Raw genomic sequence first — 18,569 nt, forward strand, 5'->3', positions numbered from 1 at the left:
AAAAAAAAAGAAAGAAAAGAAAAGAAAAAGATGCCCAATGCCAACCATCTATACCCAGACACATGTGTGCCCAGATATGTGAACACACACATATGCACACTCACAACATATGCATAGAAAAAGTGTCCAAAACCCCAAAGCCAGGTAGGTGTCCGTGGTTCATGCTTTTCATGCCAGCATTTGACAGATAGAAGCAAGACGGCCGCCCAGGAGTTTAAGGCCAGCCTGGGCTATACTGTGAAACAGATGTTAATTGGCCAGCCGGTACAGTGATGCACTCCTGTGATCTCAGCCCTTGAGGAAGCTGAGGCAGGAGGATCTCAAGTTTCAGACCAGCCTAGGATACATCGTGAGACCGTGTTTAAAAATAATATTATCAGGCAATGGTAGAGCATGCTGTTAATCCCGGCACTCGAAAAGCAGAGGCAAGTGGATCTCTGGGAATTCAAGACCACTCTGATCTGTGGGGCAGCCAGGGCTACATAGCAAAACCCTGTCTCAAAAGCAAAACAAAACAAAACAACAGTAGACTAAATAACAATGGTGATGATAAGCGAATTTGGTTAATTCAATATGACCCCTGATTTCAGAAGGACTTGAGTTATCTCAACCAATCTCCTCAAGATTTCCAATTTAAGCTGAGAAAATGGGGCTTCTCCATAACCCTTCGTTAACACAAGTATCCTTCTAAAAGGGCTCTGAATGCCCAAGCTCAGGCCCTGTCTCCTCCGTGAAGAGCTTCCCTAGAAGCTAGCCCAAGTGCCTGCTCCCTGGTTCCCAGCCACAGTCTATGCCCCCACCCCCGCAACCCCCCCCTCTCTCTCTTGAGGGCATGCGCGCACGCAAGCGCTATCACTCTCTCTGCCTGCTTACTCATACTCCGCAAACCTGGGAGCCAGGCCACAGCCCGTTGATATTTGTATCCCAAGAATTTCACAATTCCAAGTCTGCAACACCTTGGAAGCTTACTTTTTTTTTAAGAATGAATGGACTCAAGTTGTGCTCTGTGACAAGCTGTGAGGTTTTTTTTTTTTTTTTTTTTCTTCATTCAAGTACTTGGAAGGCATTCAGCATTGTGACGAAGTGCGAATGTCTAGAGCACTTACCAATCTACAGCAGCCACGCCAGGAACTTCACACACTCTACCACCCTCCCTGTGCTGGGAAGGTGTGACCCGTAATTTGCCTGAAAAAAAAAAAAAAGTACTCTGCATTGTGAAAGACTCGGATTTAACCTCATTCTGTGTAAATATTTACTCTAATTCCAAAGCAGGAGCCTCCATGAACTTTGTGTGCTTCTATTTTTAAGAAAGCAAATCATGGACTGGAGACGTGGTTCTGTGGTCAAGTTGGCAGCGTGGCTGCTTATGGAGGACCGACGGTTGGTTCCCAGCATTAACACTGCTGGCTCACAACGATCTGGGACTCTAGTTCCAGAGATCTGACACACTCTTCTGGCCTCTGGGAGCACCTACACTCATCTGTACAAACTTGCACCCAGGCATACACATATATACATCAATTAAAATAAAATGTTTATACAAAAAGCAAATCATAGTCCAGAAGGGCATAAAAACAACAAACAAACAAAATGTTGAAGTCAGAAATGTAAGCATTGAACTCTGTGTCCTAGTGATGCCCTGTTTCGTTAGTATAATGCCCTAAAAACTTGGTTGTCCCTTTTTGCTCTCGGTACCTGATTTACTATTTGGCTATTCTAAAAAGAACAGAGCAACCAGTTGCTTAGAAGTACATGTGCTAATTCCTCTTCTGTTGCTGCGATAACATCCCAACAAAAATCAGGAGAGAGAGAGAGAGAGAGAGAGAGAGAGAGAGAGAGAGAGAGAGAGAGAGAGAGAGGAGATGGAGGAGGGGGAGGAGAAGGAGGAGGGGGAGGAGGAGGAGGAAGAGGAGGAGGAAGAGGAGGAAGAGGGAGGGGAGAGAGAAAGAAGGAGGGAGGGAGAGGAAGAGAGAGGGGGGAGAGAGGGGAGAGAGGAGAGAGGAGAGAGGAGAGAGAGAGAGAGAGAGAGAGAGAGAGAGAGAGAGAGAGAGAGAGAGCTGTTCAGTTTACAGTTCCAGGTTATATAGTTTGTCATGGTGGGGAAGCCAAGGCAGAAACTTGAAAACAACAAGTACGTTGTATCTACAATCAGGGGCAGTGAGAGCAAATGCAAGCTCAGTGAATTTCTCTGCTCTTATACCATTCAGAATCTCCTGCGTGGTGGATGGTGCCCCCCACAGTGAGCTGAGTCTTTCCGGGCCATTTACTTAAGGTTCCCCCCCCCCAATGTGTCCATAGGCCAACTGCGTGTAGACAGTCCTTCCTTGAGACCATTATCTGGGAGAATTTCAGGTTGTAACAGGTTGACAACCTTCCTTACCCCTGACCTGAAGTCCGACATTTGTCCTTCACCAACTCAGAGAAGCTATTCCAGAGTAGAGTTTACCAGACATTCCTGGCGCCAATATTGGTTTCATAACTGTTCAAAGCTAAATGTGACAAAGGTAACAGTCCATGGCCCCTAATCCAGCCACCAGGGGCACAGAAGGCTCCAGTGGGTTTAATTCAGAGTGTCTAGAGACGGGAATACTTACATCCGAGTCTATTCAAAGACATTTCTGAAAGGGAGATTTTTGACAATTGCTCTCTGGTAAGTGTAGGTAGGGTTGTTGCTGGGAGAACGTCAGTCACATGATCACACAGTTGGACCTGAAACCTAGACTAACTCCTTAGATATGAGCAGTCCGACAAGCATAGCTGCCTCCGTGGAAAGCCTTTCCCTCCATTTACAAAACTGACCTTCCGTAACTTGGCTTGGTGACGAATGCCTGTAATCCCAGAACCCAAGAGGCTGGGGTGACAGTCAAGACAGCAAGACTTTGTCTCATAATCCGGTAAACTCAAACAGGACTTCAGTTTGGGTTTGTTGTTTTTTTTTTTTTTTTTTCTTTTACAATTTTGGCTTTGTTCCGACTCATGAACAAATAAGTAACTTTGGCCTGATTCCTTAAAACACAGAAGACAAACACACCTTTATCTGGCTCCAGAGTCCACGCACTGCATGCTTTTAGCATGCCTTTGGCATGCCGCACTTTGGGGACGTGACATCACTGCAGTTGGAAAGGCCAGCGGGCTTAGGGTCATGAGGGAGATTTAAACTTTCCCCAATGTCGATTCTTATGTAAAAATTCTAGACACGTCTCTATACTGAACCTTTGCAGAAAACATAAAAAGTCAGACACAAAGTTCATCAGCAACCTAGGCTGCTGGTGTGTGTGTGTGTGTGTGTGTGTGTGTGTGTGTGTGTGTGTGTGTGAGAGAGAGAGAGAGAGAGAGAGAGAGAGAGAGAGAGAGAGAGAGAGAGAGCAAGCATCAGATCTGAAGGAACTAAACCACATCTCCACCATCTTTAGCACATACAACCCTGCTTGTTCTTCCTGTGAGATACCTTTTCCCTCTGACTGCCCCTAAACTTACTATGTAGCCCAGGCTGGCCTCCAGTGCACAGCCATCTACCTGCTCAGTCTCCCAAATGCTGGGATTGCACACCTGAGCTACCATGCCCAGCTCAGAACTTTTCAAAAGGGAAGCTTTACTATAGAACCTGTGAGTAACACCCATGCCTTTTGCTAGCAGATATGTATACCATGGACCTGCTTTTAAAAAAAAAAAAAAAAAAAAGTCTTGCAGCAGGGTCAGGCAGGAGGCAGAAACCACACTATTTGAACAGGGGAAAAATTGTAATTATATTTATTCTTTGTCGATTTCATGTATAGCGTATTGATGACTCTCACCCCATCAAACCCCTCATGAGTCCCATTCCCACAGTTGGCGTTTTTCCGTTTGTTTCTTTTTGTGAGCCACTGAGTTTAACCAGGGCCTCCTGCATGAACATGGGTGCTATCCAATTAGCTGAATTAACATTAAATGAAGACAGTGCCCTTCACCATCATCCGTCAGCTGATTCCCATGGAGGGGTAGGGCCCTGAAAGATTCGTACATGGGAAATTTTTAATAAAGTAATCATTAGCTAGAAGCCAGTTAACTAAAGAGTAGTATGGTACCCAAGCAGCAGGCGCTTTAAAAAGCAGCAAGGCAGTGGCTGTGTGCCAAGGAAATGGCTTTATTTTAAAGCTGGGTACCTGAGACGGGAAGGCTCAACCCTGCTACTGCTTTTGTGGGAAATGCCAATGTGTTTCCACCATGAGGTGGAGAGCACATGAGGTGGAGGGCCACAGTGGCAGGGTTGGATCTGCTCCACAGTAGCCTGCTTAGACAGCTCGGCTTCTGTGGTGGAGCTCCAAGGCCCTCTCCTGGTGAGGCCTGGCATTTGCCAGCAAAGAGCGAGTTTAGAGCATCCAGTTCTGGCAGAGTTTGGAGCTTGGAGCTAAGCTGAAAAGCGCCACAGTTTACACCATGGCACTGCTGAGCTCAGCTTATACAGAAAACGGCACTAATAGAATAGTTACCAGCCACAGGTAGAGACCCAGCAGTCAAACTGGGAATGTGCTAAATGCAAAATACATGCAAATTGTTAACAAGCCAGAAAAGTAAGGAAAACATATCAGCCCATGTGCAAATGGTACAAGTTAAATAAGACATAGTAAAATCACTTTAACCTTTTTAAATGGAAACGTGTGGCTTACAGCCTAGATCGGTACCCACACTGCAGCAATAACCTGGTGCTTGGAATAGAAAAAGATTTCTAATATCCAATAGGCACCATTTAGTGAAAGGGCTGGTCGAACTGTACCCTCTCCTCCCCAAGGCTACAAACTTTAATTCCATCACACATCTGGGTGCTGCCAGGACCATTGGCCTGAGTGTCATGTCCTCCCCTGCCCCCCCCCTCGTTCCCACCCTGCCCCCCCAAAACTGTCTTCATGTCATCCTGGTCAGCAGCAGGGTTTTAATAACCAACCATAAAATAAGGCATACTATAATTACTAAAGGCATTTTCTTCCAGTTGTGAATTTTATATAGTAGTTGCCATATGAAATGTGTTTGAGCCAGTGAATACCTAAACTTACGTCATTCAGGAGGCCGAGGCAGGGGGCACTGGTCTGGAGCCAGCCTGAGCTATACTATGAGACCCTGTATCAAAACAAACAAATATTATGTCTTACTGCGTGCTTAAGTTTGAAAGACACTCAAGTCTTCGGTAATTTGAATTGTTACAGACTCATTTGTCTTAAAATATTCCAAAAGCAGTAAATTACAAAATACGGGGAGGTGTGCAGAGGAAGAATTAGGGGTGGTTGGGATCGGGATCCATCATATATACGTATGAAACTAGCAAAATAGTAGAAGCTATTTTTAAAAGCCAACAGTTGTCTGGCATTTAACCCCAGCCCTCAGGAAGCAGAGGCAGGTGGATCTCTGAATTCAAGGCCAACCAGAAATAGCAAGACTTCAAATTTTTAAAGCAAATAATTCAATCAATCAGTGGGCAAATTAACTGAACAGACACAGTTCTCAAGTAGGGAAAAATATGAAATCAGAACCTTACATGACCTGACGCATACTCTGCCTGCCACTGGGTATTCTCACATACGTGTGTCATTTAAGATAGGGAACATATAGAAAAGGAGGCTTACAAGCACTCCAAAGAAAAAGAAAACAAGAGTGAGGCCATCTGTTTCTGTTTATACATCCGGTGCACATCTCATTTCAAGCTTACACCAACGAAATTTATTTTGATTGATGCCTATAGATACCCACCGACTTCCTACTTTAAGAGATTTAAATGTTTCTGAAATGGACTTAAGAATGTTTATCAACTTAAAAACTGGGTTCACAAAGAAACACATCAGCCTAAATACAGGGCAATTTCACCACTGCAGCAGCAATGGCACCAACTTTATTGATAGAAAGAGTGTAAACTCCCATCGACAACACGGAACAATGTTGTTAAAAGGTAATTGCATAATTCTCAATGATTTTTTTTTTCAAGGCAGGCTCTCTTGTAGCAGTTTGGCTTTGAACTTACAGCCAAGGGTAGCCCTGGCACTTCTAATCCTGCTTCCAACTCTACATGGACGAGAGTACAGACTCACACAAGAGGTTTATATAATACTGGGGAGCAAACCTACGGCTTTGTGCACATTAAGCCCTTTGTGCACATTGAGTCCCAGCCCCGAAAGCAGTATTTTAAAAGTAATTTTCTAATGGGGAGGGGGGCACCCACATTTGTATGCAAGTGAATGGATGCTGAGCAACTTCAAGAATCCTCCTCAGACACACACAGGTCTCGTTGGCCTAGAGAGCTCCAATTAGGCTGGGCCAACTGGCCATCGAGCTTCAGGGATCCTCCTGATCCCACCTCCTCACTACTAGGATTGCAAGTATGCACCGTCATACCTGGAATTTCCCATGTGTTCTGGAGATCTAACCCTGGCTCTCATACTTGCAAGGCAAACACGTTACTGACGAAACTATACCCTGTCCCTAGTTATCACATTTCAACTAGCATATATTAACTATACATAGTGGGTTTTCATTTTGGCATTTCCATTCCTTTACATAGTTTTTCATTAATATTCACCCCGCCTCACTACCTTCTTCTCTCTTCTCCCACTCCTGTCCTTCCTCTGTCCAACTACCCCTTTTCTCCAACTTATCCCCCAAGTATGTCTGAATTTCATTAGGGTGATTTAAGAAGCATGGAACTTTATAATGTCTACACTCATGCAAGTTATCTCTCCCTCCCTCACTAGCTATGCAAAAGTCCTCAGGGAGGGGTGGCTAATAAGTAACTTTTAACAAGTGTTATTTTTTTTCAAGTAATTCTGCATATTTAAAGTTTAAGTCACAGAGATGGTTATATTATCTCCGAATGAGAAATTCAACAATAATATCAAGTTACATTAATTAAAAAAAAAAAAAAAGAGGGCTAGGGAGATGGCTCAGCGGTTAAGAATAGTTATGGGGCTGGTTTTTCAGAGAGCTTGAGTTTGAATCCCAGCAACCACATGGTAATTCACAAACATCTTAACACCAGGCCCAGGGTGCCTGCAGTGGTTTGAGTGGGAATTCCCCCTATACAAATATATAAATACAATAAATATAAACATTAATAAATGCAAGCATATCCCTATATATTAATACCATAAGTGATGTTTCTAATTGATAGAACTGTTTGGGAACGATTAGGGAGTATGGCCTAGTAGGAGGTATCACTGGGTGCTTGGACTTTGAGGCTTTAAAAGCTCACACCATTCCCAGCACCACACCTCTTTCTCTGCCTCATGCCTATAGATCAGGATGTAGACTCTCAGCTACTGCTCCAGTACTATGCTCCCTACCACAATGGGAGACCATTAGCCAATTAAACACTTTCTTTTCTAAGTTGTCTTGGTCATGGTGTTTTGTCACAGGAATAACTAAGATAGGATCCAACCCCTCTTCTGCCTTAGGAGGCACTGCATGCAAATAATACACCTATATTTATGCAGACAAAACACACACACATAAAAAACTTAAAATAACTACTTAAGTGTTCCAAAGAAATATTCTTCAATAACAATTTTATTCCATATAAAACATTTCCCAAAAGAAATATTAGTATCGTGTTAAAAATGAATCAGGCAAAGTTGCGAAGATAAACGGCTTTTAATTTTTGAGTGACTTCTTTGCATCCTCCAGTCCTTTTTAAGTCATGCCACCCAAGTGTAGTACACTCAGGAGTGAGGTGTGACTGCTGACTCACGTTTTTTACAAGTGTGCTTTAACTGGATGCTTTCAGCATTGGTATCAGCATGAAATGTACTTTGTAATCAAGTCCTACAATTTATACCCACCATGTGCACACACGTATATAATCTGAATGAACATTCAGCCATTTAATAAACTTCATATGATTTATTTAAGGATTGCTGGTTCCAGATAATTAAAAACCACAAACTGTATGGCAGCAACTATAATACATACAGAGTTTTTTTAGGAGTTTTATAATTATCACATAACAGTGGAGTATACTTTTTAAAAATACAAATGACGTCTATAGCATAAGGCTCTGTGGTAGAATCAGCAAGTTAACGACAGACATCAGAACGGTTCCAAAAAGTGAGGTGTGGCCTATTAGAATTGACTCCTTCCTTCCTAACAGTGGCTGATTACAGACACTAAATGTCCAAACAAAGTTTCTGGGACGTCTAGAAAAGAATTCAACTGTAGTAGTAACTAGCGAGGTCAGGCATCACGGCAAGCTAACATCGAACCTGATGGTAGCCAATGGCTTGCTCATTTTTAGACTTTACTATATTGAAACAATATGGCAGAAATCTCAAAAGTTACTCATTAAATATAGCTTAACTAAATTTTTAACAAATCTCCTTTCGAAAATGTAATTCATATATGCCGCATCCTCAGAAGTTTGAACTGAAAATCAAGTATGAAGGCAGTAGTTGAGAAAATCGTGTCCGAGTGCTCTGTCTGTTTTCTGTACAAATCGGTACATAGCTCCTCTGTGATACAACAGGGAAGAAAGTGAGCCTAAATATATTCAAGTAAAGGCAGAAAAATACATTGCTATTTGAGGCAGATCATGCTAAAATATAACTTACAATGATTAGTTTGCATTTAGAATGGTTAATGTTTTTTAAACCAATGAAATTAATATAAGTTAAATTTTGCAGCATTTTGCTGTGCTTTTATTAAGCATACATTTCTTTGAAAAATAAGACTAGAAAAGCGAATAATGACCCAATCCTTTCTGTGTTGTCGCCCACTATCTTACAAATGCACACACATTAGCACAGCATCAAGACTCTTCCCTTTCAATGAAGACAAGTGAATATGAAGGTAGATACCAAGGGGACTTCCAGTTACCATCAACTCAAGGTTTTTAATAACAAGAAGATTTACAAGCCAAAATAAAACATCTGATTTAAAAACTGCTATTCAGGATAATTCAGCTGTCCTTTTGCACTTTGAGACTAGTAAGGACTGGATCTTTAAAAACCTGAAGAGGAGTTTGTAATAGGGAGAAAATCCTCCATGCTTTAAAAGCTTCCACTTGTTAGGATGCACACAACTCCTACGCTGGCTGGCATGGAAGCAGGAGTTTTCTGTCACAGAAACAATCCATCTCCCACAGAAGCAGTTTCTTCAAGACAGCCTCACACTGACGTAAGTCAGCTTTCCCATGATTGAAACTGCAGTGACCCTCCAAAAGGCAGCGAGAGACACCTCACCCGAAAAGATCTTTCAAATCATTGCTAGCTGAGCTGCTACTGGTCATAGTAGTTGGTGGTGGCTGTGCGAAGCTCTGTGGGTTGAAGAAAGGGTTGCCCTGCATACCAAAGGCAGCCTGTCCCATCACATTCACCTGTGTGCCCATGGCTGCACTGCCCATGCCTGGAGAACCTTGAGGAGGTACAAACTGATTCAGCCACTGATTTGGTTTCTGTTGGGACAGCTGGTTCATGCTGACTTTGGGTTTCTGAGGGCCAAAGAGATTATTAAGGGCAGACATATCAGGTGGTCTCTGTTGAGTCTGCTTCACACTAGCAGGAGGAATACTCAAAGGGCTGAAGTTTGACATGGTAGGAGGTGCTCCCAGAGTCATGGTGGTCACACCAGCTGTGCTCGTACCACTGAAGAAGTTCTGGTTTGGATTGACTGGCATGTTGAACCCTGAAGTCTGAAAGCCCATGTTGGCATTTAGGCCATTTGTCAAATTTCTCTTTGTATTATCAATTGGTGTAGAAAACATCATGCTGAGGCCTGTGGAGGGAACTGAGGTGAAGGTGCTTGAAGCAGAAATCTTAGGAGTGCTAACGGAAAGGCTGGTCAAAGACGACATGTTCTCCATCAATGTGTCTGTCAAGTCCTTAGTCTGAAAAATAAGAGCAAATTACTTTATCTCCAAGAAACCAAATTACTTCCCAACTAGTAACCATTTGACAGATCACATGATAAAGGACAAATTACAGTCAAGCTGATGATCTACACCAAGTCTGAGAACTACAGCCTACAGACCAAATAATGACTCCTCCTTACAGCTTATAAGCAGATTCCAGAAAGAGATTTAATGACAGCACATGATGAGTTTAAAACAAGTGAAATGCTCCCAAGATAGAACGTATTCTTCTCATTAGACTGATCATAATAAAATTTTATATTTTTTTATTTTGAATTTCATCAAGATTTCTGAAAATTTATTTTCTCTGTTCTTCCGTAAGTATCTAACGGTTATTCTTGATTTTGCCCTTAGCCTGCAAACATCTTTCCCTCTAAGAAGAGCTGTCGTAAGTGAGAGAGGATGAGAACAGGCAGCAGTGAGTGAGGAGAGCACTCAGGGCGCACTCAGCGTGCAGGACCCTGGAGGGCGGCAGCACGGGGTGCAGAGCCGGCCCCAGAGGGACGTTAATTAATAAGGCCATGCAGGTTCTCCTTCTTCCCTATGCTACAACGCCAGGTAGAACTGAGAAGCCAGAGTCAGGCAGCTTCTTCCAGCGGAGAAACTGAAGGACCTGGAAACGGCACTGTTAACCCACAGACTCCTTGAAAGGTGCCAGCTCCCCACACGTCCTCTTCGGTTGCCAGCACTGAGACTAAGCACTGTGCGTGGGGAGGGGGGGGTGACTCCGGCTGCCACGAGCCGACAGGCACTCTGAGTTTGAAACCACAGAGAGACAGACCTGTTTGACAGGAGCGATGGGCGTGTGGACTTGGGGCTTAAGAGGCTGCTGGCTCTTCAGCTTCTGTGCCTGCTCCTGTTCTTTCGCTAATTTCTGTTTCTCTTCAAGTGTTAGTGACCCCTGAAAGCAAAGCAAAACAAAACAAAAATCAACCACAACTTTATACCCCATCTGGAGAACAAAAGTCCATTTGTGGTAAGGCATGTGCAGCACAGCTCACTTAGCAGTGCGTCCTCCTTGTGAAAGGCAGGTGGTGTGGTGTGGGACCTGAATCCACATCTGACCTCAGGTGGAAACTCTCAGGACCTGCTGCAACGTGTCCAGTGTAAAACAACTTACAACTACAATTACTGATTTCTTGTTCAACTTTAAAATCTTAGTCTGAAGAGGTAGGGAGTCAGTCCTAGTGGCACAGACCTGGAATTCCAGCTACTTGAAGGTCTGAGGCAGGAGCATTACAAGTTCAGTGACTTGGGTTTCCGAGTACAAGGCCAGTCAAGCCAACTTACAGAGATGTTGTCTCAACTCACAAACTAAAAAAAGAAGCTAGAGGGATGACTAATGGGTAAAGCAGCTGGAGGACCTCAATTTGGACTCCAGAACCCAAGTAAAGCTAGACACAGCAGCATCTGTGACCCTAGCGGCCTACAGGGAGATACACAGTAGAGACCAGAGAATCCCAGAAAGCTTGCAGGCCAGGCAGCCTGGCTACACAGCTGCAAACAAGTGACCTTGTCTCAAAGCAGAGAGCCAGCACCGACACCTGAATTGTCCTCTGACCTCCATACGCACACAACAGGTATGAGTGCACACACACACACACACACACACACACACACACTCACACGCGTATGTACACACATACTCACATATACTCCCCACACATATACACAGGTACACACTGACAAGCATATACTACAGCAGGTATGTACAAACATGCACATGACATGTGTAGCTGCTTGTATTATCATGCTAATTAGGCTCCCCAGAAACCTACAGTGTCCTACATATGAGGCTGAGGGACCCTGCCCCCAGTTGGTTTTGATTGGTAAATAAAGTTGTCGGCAGCCAATGGCTGGGTAGAGAGAAGGAGAAGGAGCTTTTAGGATTCCTGGGAAAGGGACCCAGGAAGGAGGAAGGGAGAAATCGTCCGTGCTGAGGATAAGAACCAAGACGATATGCCTGAGAGGTGCTGGACAGAGAACACAGCTGCCATGAAGGAGTCAGGGGGTCAAAGCTTAAGAGGTCTGTATGTCTGGGTCTAGGTCAGCAAAGATGGAATGCAGACCTTAGTTAAGTAATAACTCAGGGATATCGGATGTAAATCTTAGTAAGTAATAAGGTGGGGATATCGGATGCAGATCTTAGTAAGTAATAACGTGGGGATATCGGAAGGTGGACTGGCGACATGGAGGTTAAGAAGTGGCCCAGCCATTGACCTGTTTAAGGCATATCAAAATATCAAGGCTGAGTTTATATGTATTCATTTGCGAACCCAGAGCACTGACTGCGGTAGGTAGTGAGGAGTGCCTGCACTGCTGGAACCGATTTGAGGAGCAAGAATTGAGGACTTTATATTATTTGTGACTGCTGTGAAGAGTGCAGTTTCCCTAATTTCTTTCTCAGCCTGTTTATCCTTTGAATAGAGAAAGGCTATTGATTTGTTTGAGTTAATTTTATATCCAGCCACTTTGCTGAAGCTGTTTATCAGCTATACGAGTTCTCTGGTGGAATTTTTAGAGTCACTTAAGTATACAATCATCTGCAAAATAGTGATATTTTGACTTCTTCCTTTCTTTTTTTTTTTTTTTTTTTCCTTTTGCTGTCTGATTTCTCTGGCTAGGACTTCGAGTACTATATTGAATAAGTAGGGAGAGAGTGGGCAGTCTTCTCTAGTTCCTGATTTTAGTGGGATTGCTGCAAGTTTCTTTCCATTTAGTTTGATGTTGGCTACTGTTTTGCTGTATATTGTTTTACTATGTTTAGGTATGGGCCTTGAATTCCTGATTTTTCTAAGACTTTTATCATAAAGGGTTGGTGAATTTTGTCAAATGCTTTCTCAGCATCTAATGAGATGATCATGTGGTTTTTTTCTTTGAGTTTGTTTATATAGTAGATTAGGTTGATGGATTTCTGTATATTGAACCATCCCTGCATCCCTGGGATGAAGCCTACTTGAACATGATGGATGATTGTTTTGATGTGCTCTTGGATTTGATTTTTGAGAAGTTCATTGAGTATTTTTGCACCAATATTCACAAGGGAAATTGGTCTGAAGTTGTCTGTGGGATGATGTCACAGGTGAGGGGCAGGTACAGGATAGAATGAGGCCTATCACTGGATGAGAGGGAAGGATGGGCAGTAGAAAAGTCTTAAGGAAGAGGAGGAGAGAGTAGCTGGAAGACAACGTGGAAAGTGACGTTAAGATTCCATACTGTGGGGCTGGAGAGGTGGCTCAGCGGTTAGAGCACTGACTGCTCTTCCAGAGGTCCTGAGTTCAAATCCCAGCAACCATATGGTGGCTCACAGCCATCTGTAATGAGATCTGATGCCCTCTTCTGGTGTGTCTGAAGACAGCTGCAGTGTACAACAGTGTACTCACATAAATGAATAAATAAATCTTAAAAAAAAAAAAAAGGTTCCACACTGTACCTTTACAGGTTGTTATAAATGTTTTTAAGGGATGGATGTGTACAGGACTTTGTATGTTTAGGTGGGCAATTATATCTTATCAATTAGATCAGAGGTTATTGTGTTGTGTTTTCTTTCATGTGTAGATTTAAGTGTAAGGGAGTGTGGGGCAGCTGGTCTGGGCCACCACGGAATTGGGATGTGTGTGTTTCTGGCATGGAAACCTGCCTTGGGAACTAGATGGGTAGAGAGATTGCTGCCAGGCTCAGGGAGAGGCCTTTGGCAGTGTGATATGGGATGGAGCAGAGCAGGTGAGAGGCTTTGCTGACTGAGTTTTAAGATATCGACCAGATATCATCAGGCACTACGGTGTTGGACCTAGAGCGGGATAAAAGACAGCTTTTTATTTATTATATGTTTACAACAACAGTTCTCTTTCTTTGTTGGGTCTTTGTGTGGTTTAGGTATAAGCGTAATTGTGGCTTCAAAGAACAAATTGGGTAGTGTTCCGTCTGTTACTATTTTGTGGAACAGTTTGAAGAGTATTGGTATTAGGTCTTCTTTGAAGACAGGACAGAATTCTGCCCTTGGTGAGTCTAACCAAGCAAGTGAAAGATCTGTATGACAAAAACTTCAAGTCTCTTAAGAAAGAAATCGAAGCTCTCAGAAGATGAAAAGACCTCCTATGCCCATGAACTGGCAGGATTAATATAGTAAAAATGGCCATTTTGGGGGCTGGGGATTTAGCTCAGTGGTAGAGCGCTTACCTAGGAAGCGCAAGGCCCTGGGTTCGGTCCCCAGCTCCGAAAAAAAGAACCAAAAAAAAAAAAAAAAAATGGCCATTTTGCTGAAAGCAGTCTACAGATTCAATGCAATCCTCATTAAAATTCCAACTCAATTCTTCATAGAGTTAGAAAGAACAATTTGCAAATTCATTGAAATAACAAAAAACAAAACAAAAACAAAAACAAAAAAACAAAACAAAACAAAACCCAGGCTAGCAAAAAGTATTCCCAACAATAAAAGAACTTCTGGAAGAATCACTATCCCTGACCTCACGCTATAATACAGAGCAAAAGTGATAAAACTGTGTGGTGTTGGTACAGAGACAAGAAGGCAGATCAGTGGAACAGAACTCAAGACCCAGAAATGAACCCACACACCTATGGTCACTTGATCTTTGACAAAGGAGCTAAAACCATCTAGTGGAAAAAAAGATAGCATTTTTCAACAAATGGTGCTGGTTCAACTGGTGGTCAGAATGTAGAAGAATGTAAATTGATCCATTCTTATCGCCTATACAAAGCTCAATCAAGCCCAAGTGGATCAAGGACTTCCACATAAAACCAGATACACTGAAACTAATAGAAGAGAAAGTGGGGAAGAGCCTCAAACATAAGGGGACAGGGGAAAATTTCCTGAACAGAACATCAATGGCTTATGCTCTAAGATCAAGATGGGACCTCATAAAATTGCAAAACTCCTGTAAGGCAAAGGACACAGTCATTAGGACAACCAGCAACCAACAGATTGGGAAAAGATCTTTACCAATCCTACATCTGATAGAGGGCTAATATCCATTATATATAGATAACTCAAGAAGTTAGACCCCAGAGAGGCAAATATTCCTATTAAAAAATGGGGTACAGAGCTAAACAAAAAATTCTCAATATTGAATGGCCAAGAAACACCTAAAGAAATGTTCAACATCCTTAGTCATCTGGGAAATGCAAATCAAAACAACCCTGAGATTCCACCTCACACCAATTAGAATGGCTAAGATCAAAAACTCAGGTGACAGCAGATGCTGGCGAGGATGTGGAGAAAGAGGAACACTCCTCCATTGTTGGTGGGATTGCAGACTGGTACAACCATTCTGGAAATCAGTCTGTAGTTTCCTCAGAAAATTGGACATAGTACTACCTGAGGACCCAGCTATACCATTCCTGGGCATGTACCCAAAAGATGCTCTAACATATAATATATAAAACATTCTCTACTATGTTCATAGCAGCCTTATTTATTATGGCCAGAAGCTGGAAAGAACCCAGATGTCCTTCAACAGAGGAATGAATACAGAAACTGTAGTGCATCTACACAATGGAGTACTACTCAGCTATCAAAAACAATGACTTCATAAAATTCTTAGGCAAGTGGATGGAAGTAGAAAATATCATCCTGAGTGAGGTAACCCAATCACAAAAAACATACATGTTGTATACTCACTGATACGTGGATATTAGCCCAAAAGCTCGGAATACCCAAGATACAATCTACAGACTGCATCAAGCTCAAGAAGGAAGATCAAAATGTGGATGCTTCAGTTCTTCTTAGAAGAGAGAACAAAACACTCACAGGAGGAAATATGGAGACAAAGTGTGGAGCAGAGACTGAAGGAAAGGCCATCCAGAGACTGCCACACACAGGGATCCATCCCATATGCAGTCACCAAACTCAGATACTATTGCAGATATCAAGAAATGCTTGCTGACAGGAGACTGATATAGCTGTCTCCAAAGAGGCTCTGCCAGAGCATGACAAATACAGAGTTGGATTCTCACAGCCAACTAATGACCTGAGAATGATGTCCCCAGTGGAGGAGTTAGAGAAAAGACTGAGGTAACTGAGGGGTGTGCAACCCCATAGGAAGTACAATATCAACCAATTAGACACCCCAAAGCCCCCAGGAACTAAGTCACCAACCAATGAGTACACATGGAGCAACATGGTTCCAGCCGCGTATGTAGCAGAGGGTAGGCCTTGTTGATCATCAATGGGGGGAGGCTCCTGGTCCTGTGAAGGCTCAATTGCCCAGTGTATGGGAATGCCAGAACAGTGAGGTGAGAGATAGTAGGTGAGTGGGTGGAGGAGCACCCTCATGGAGGCAGGGGGTGAGAGGATGGGATGGGAAGTTTCTGGAGGGGAAACTGGGAAAGGGGTTAACATTTGAAATGTAAATAAAGAAAATATTCAATTAAAAAAAAAAAGAATTGAGTACTGCTACACACATGCACATATACATGCACACACCAAAACAGGTATGTGTACACACATACACACACACACACACACACATACTCGTGAGCACACAAAGTCACACACATACATACACATACAGACAAACAAGTATGTGCACACACACATGCACACATGTGCACATGAACACATACACAGACAAAGAGGCAAGTGAGATGGCTCAGCAGGTAAAGGAGCTTGCTGTCAAGTCTGATGACCTGGGTTCAATTCCAGGGTCTTTCAGGGTAGAAAGGAGACAAATGACTCTTACAGTTGTTCTCTGATTACCATACGAATGCTCTGGCATGCATACACATACCCGCATACAAAATAAGAAAATAGATAAATATAATAAATTTTAAAAGGGGTCTGGGGATTCAGCTCAGAGCTAGGGTACTTGCCTAGGATTTCCAAGGCCCTCGGTTTAATCTCAATACCACAAAACTTTGTAAGTAAGTGAGCACCTGTGAGAATTAGACAAACATGTTCTGCTGTCCCTGTCTGCATCAGGTCGATATCTGACTTCGCACTCATCTATTTCACTAAACAGCAAGCTCATAGGACTTTTTTTTACCGTTTTGTAAGCCTCTATATCCAATTGTCTATCAGCTCTATACACATAGATATATGTGCACACAGAAATATGACAATCATATTTTGCAAATAAATACAAGAATGAGCTTAACAGTAGTAGGAAATTTATTGTGATTTATTGGATACTAACCAAAATTTCAATAGGAAAGTATTACCTTAATAGTGTACTATTCAAAATCATAAGAAATCCTTAAAATGGAAACTGAATAAAACCTGTACTCAAATTTCAGGTTACTTATAAAGTAAAATGGTATTTAATTTAAATTTTTCTTTATAATTATCACTCACCACTAATAAATCATATCAACATTATATATCCTTAGTAAAATAAAACAAAAAAGGACCCCCACCACTCTTATAGTATTTCTGCCAAAAATGTATAACCTGGGCTCAGTGAGTTTGATCCCCAGGATTCACATAATAAAAGGAAAGAACTGCCTTCTACCCCATGGCACGGGCATGCCCGCATAGGTAGATATGATTCACACTCTAAGTAAAAGAGTAAGTAAAGGAGTGTAGAGCCTCAGTATACTTATGAGAAAATACTGCACACTTCCAAATAGCCAATAACTGGCAGGTATTCTGTGAATATGCCAAGGGAGATGAGCTGGGGGGGGGGGGGGGGGTGAGCCTGTAGCCACTACATGTAAAGGTGACAGGAGACCAGGAGGTGAAGGCTAGCCTCTGGTTACATAGCAAGTTCAGGACTAGCCTAAGCTGGATCAGAAACAAACAAACAAACAACCTGAGTGAATATCTGAAGGCCATAAATGTTAGGTGTCACCACAGAATAAAAAACAAAAACAGAGAAAGGGAAGGCGGCTGGGGCTAACAAGGAATGATGGATAATGACTTGGTATTCACACTGATAGGAACACAGTAAGAAGAGAGCTCGAACACTGAAAAGCAGGAGTTGGAGAGATGGCTCAGGGGTTAGAAAGGGTGCACCTGCTCTTCAGGACCTGGGTCGGCTCTGCACATCTGTTTCAGGCAGCTCACGACTCTCTCTCCAGCCCCAGAGGCCCCAAGCCCTGCTCCTGGCCTCTGTGGACGCCTGCACTCATGTGGACAACCCCACCACCACCACACAATCAGTTGCTGTACAGCAGCAGTGCAGAAGAGGTAGACAGCCGCCTACTGCACGTGATGGCACCATGCAGGCAAAGTCAAGCTATGGAGAGGTCCCATGGGTGGAGGGGTAGTCAAATAGCAAAGGAAAATAAAAACAGCCTCTACACTCCTTCGCAACACATTTCACAAACGTCCTTATAGACTATTACAAGAGGCTACATAGAAACTATACATGGTTTGTAGGAAGTCTCACAGTAGAAATGTGTTTTTTAAGTAGAGAAACTTACTCTTTTCTGTTTACCCTGCAGCCCGTCTTCTCTATTTTCTGATTCACCGCCACTTAGAAGGTCTGCACCAATGTTGTTAAAGACTTTATCAATCTGCTGAAATACAAGTCCAATACTTGAAGACATTTCAATAACGAAGTCATTGTATCCTGAAAGACTAAGAAACTCTTAAATGAAATGAGGCACTCTCAGACATTTCCTATAAGATAAATGTCTTCTGACCTGAGTTCCAGAAGGTGTGACTTTTGTCTCCTCAGAAGTGCTCATTTGATTCCCTATGTCCAAAGACCTACAAGATAGACAAAATTATGGAAAAGTAATTAAAAGA

General features: G+C 42.7%; 1 protein-coding gene across 5 annotated transcripts in view; it reads right to left on the reverse strand.

The window, feature by feature from the left end:
* Positions 1 to 7,498: 7,498 nt before the first annotated feature.
* The window catches only part of Scyl2 (SCY1 like pseudokinase 2), a 52,930-nt gene continuing 41,859 nt past the window's right edge, over positions 7,499 to 18,569 (reverse strand). For 2 of the 5 annotated variants that reach the window (XM_006241242.5, XM_017594827.3), the window contains 4 exons: positions 18,464 to 18,530; positions 18,242 to 18,334; positions 10,644 to 10,763; positions 7,846 to 9,838 (listed from right to left, as the gene is read on the reverse strand). In XM_006241242.5, coding sequence (XP_006241304.1) covers positions 9,191 to 9,838; positions 10,644 to 10,763; positions 18,242 to 18,334; positions 18,464 to 18,530 — 928 coding nt within the window. In that variant the 3' untranslated portion in view covers positions 7,846 to 9,190. Of the gene's footprint in view, positions 9,839 to 10,643; positions 10,764 to 18,241; positions 18,338 to 18,463; positions 18,531 to 18,569 lie in introns of all 5 variants that reach the window. The other 3 variants (XM_006241241.5, XM_063263439.1, NM_001191780.1) reach the window with 2 other exon arrangements.

The sequence above is a fragment of the Rattus norvegicus genome, chromosome 7, assembly GCF_036323735.1.
Source record: "Rattus norvegicus strain BN/NHsdMcwi chromosome 7, GRCr8, whole genome shotgun sequence".
NCBI classification, from domain to species: domain Eukaryota; kingdom Metazoa; phylum Chordata; class Mammalia; order Rodentia; family Muridae; genus Rattus; species Rattus norvegicus.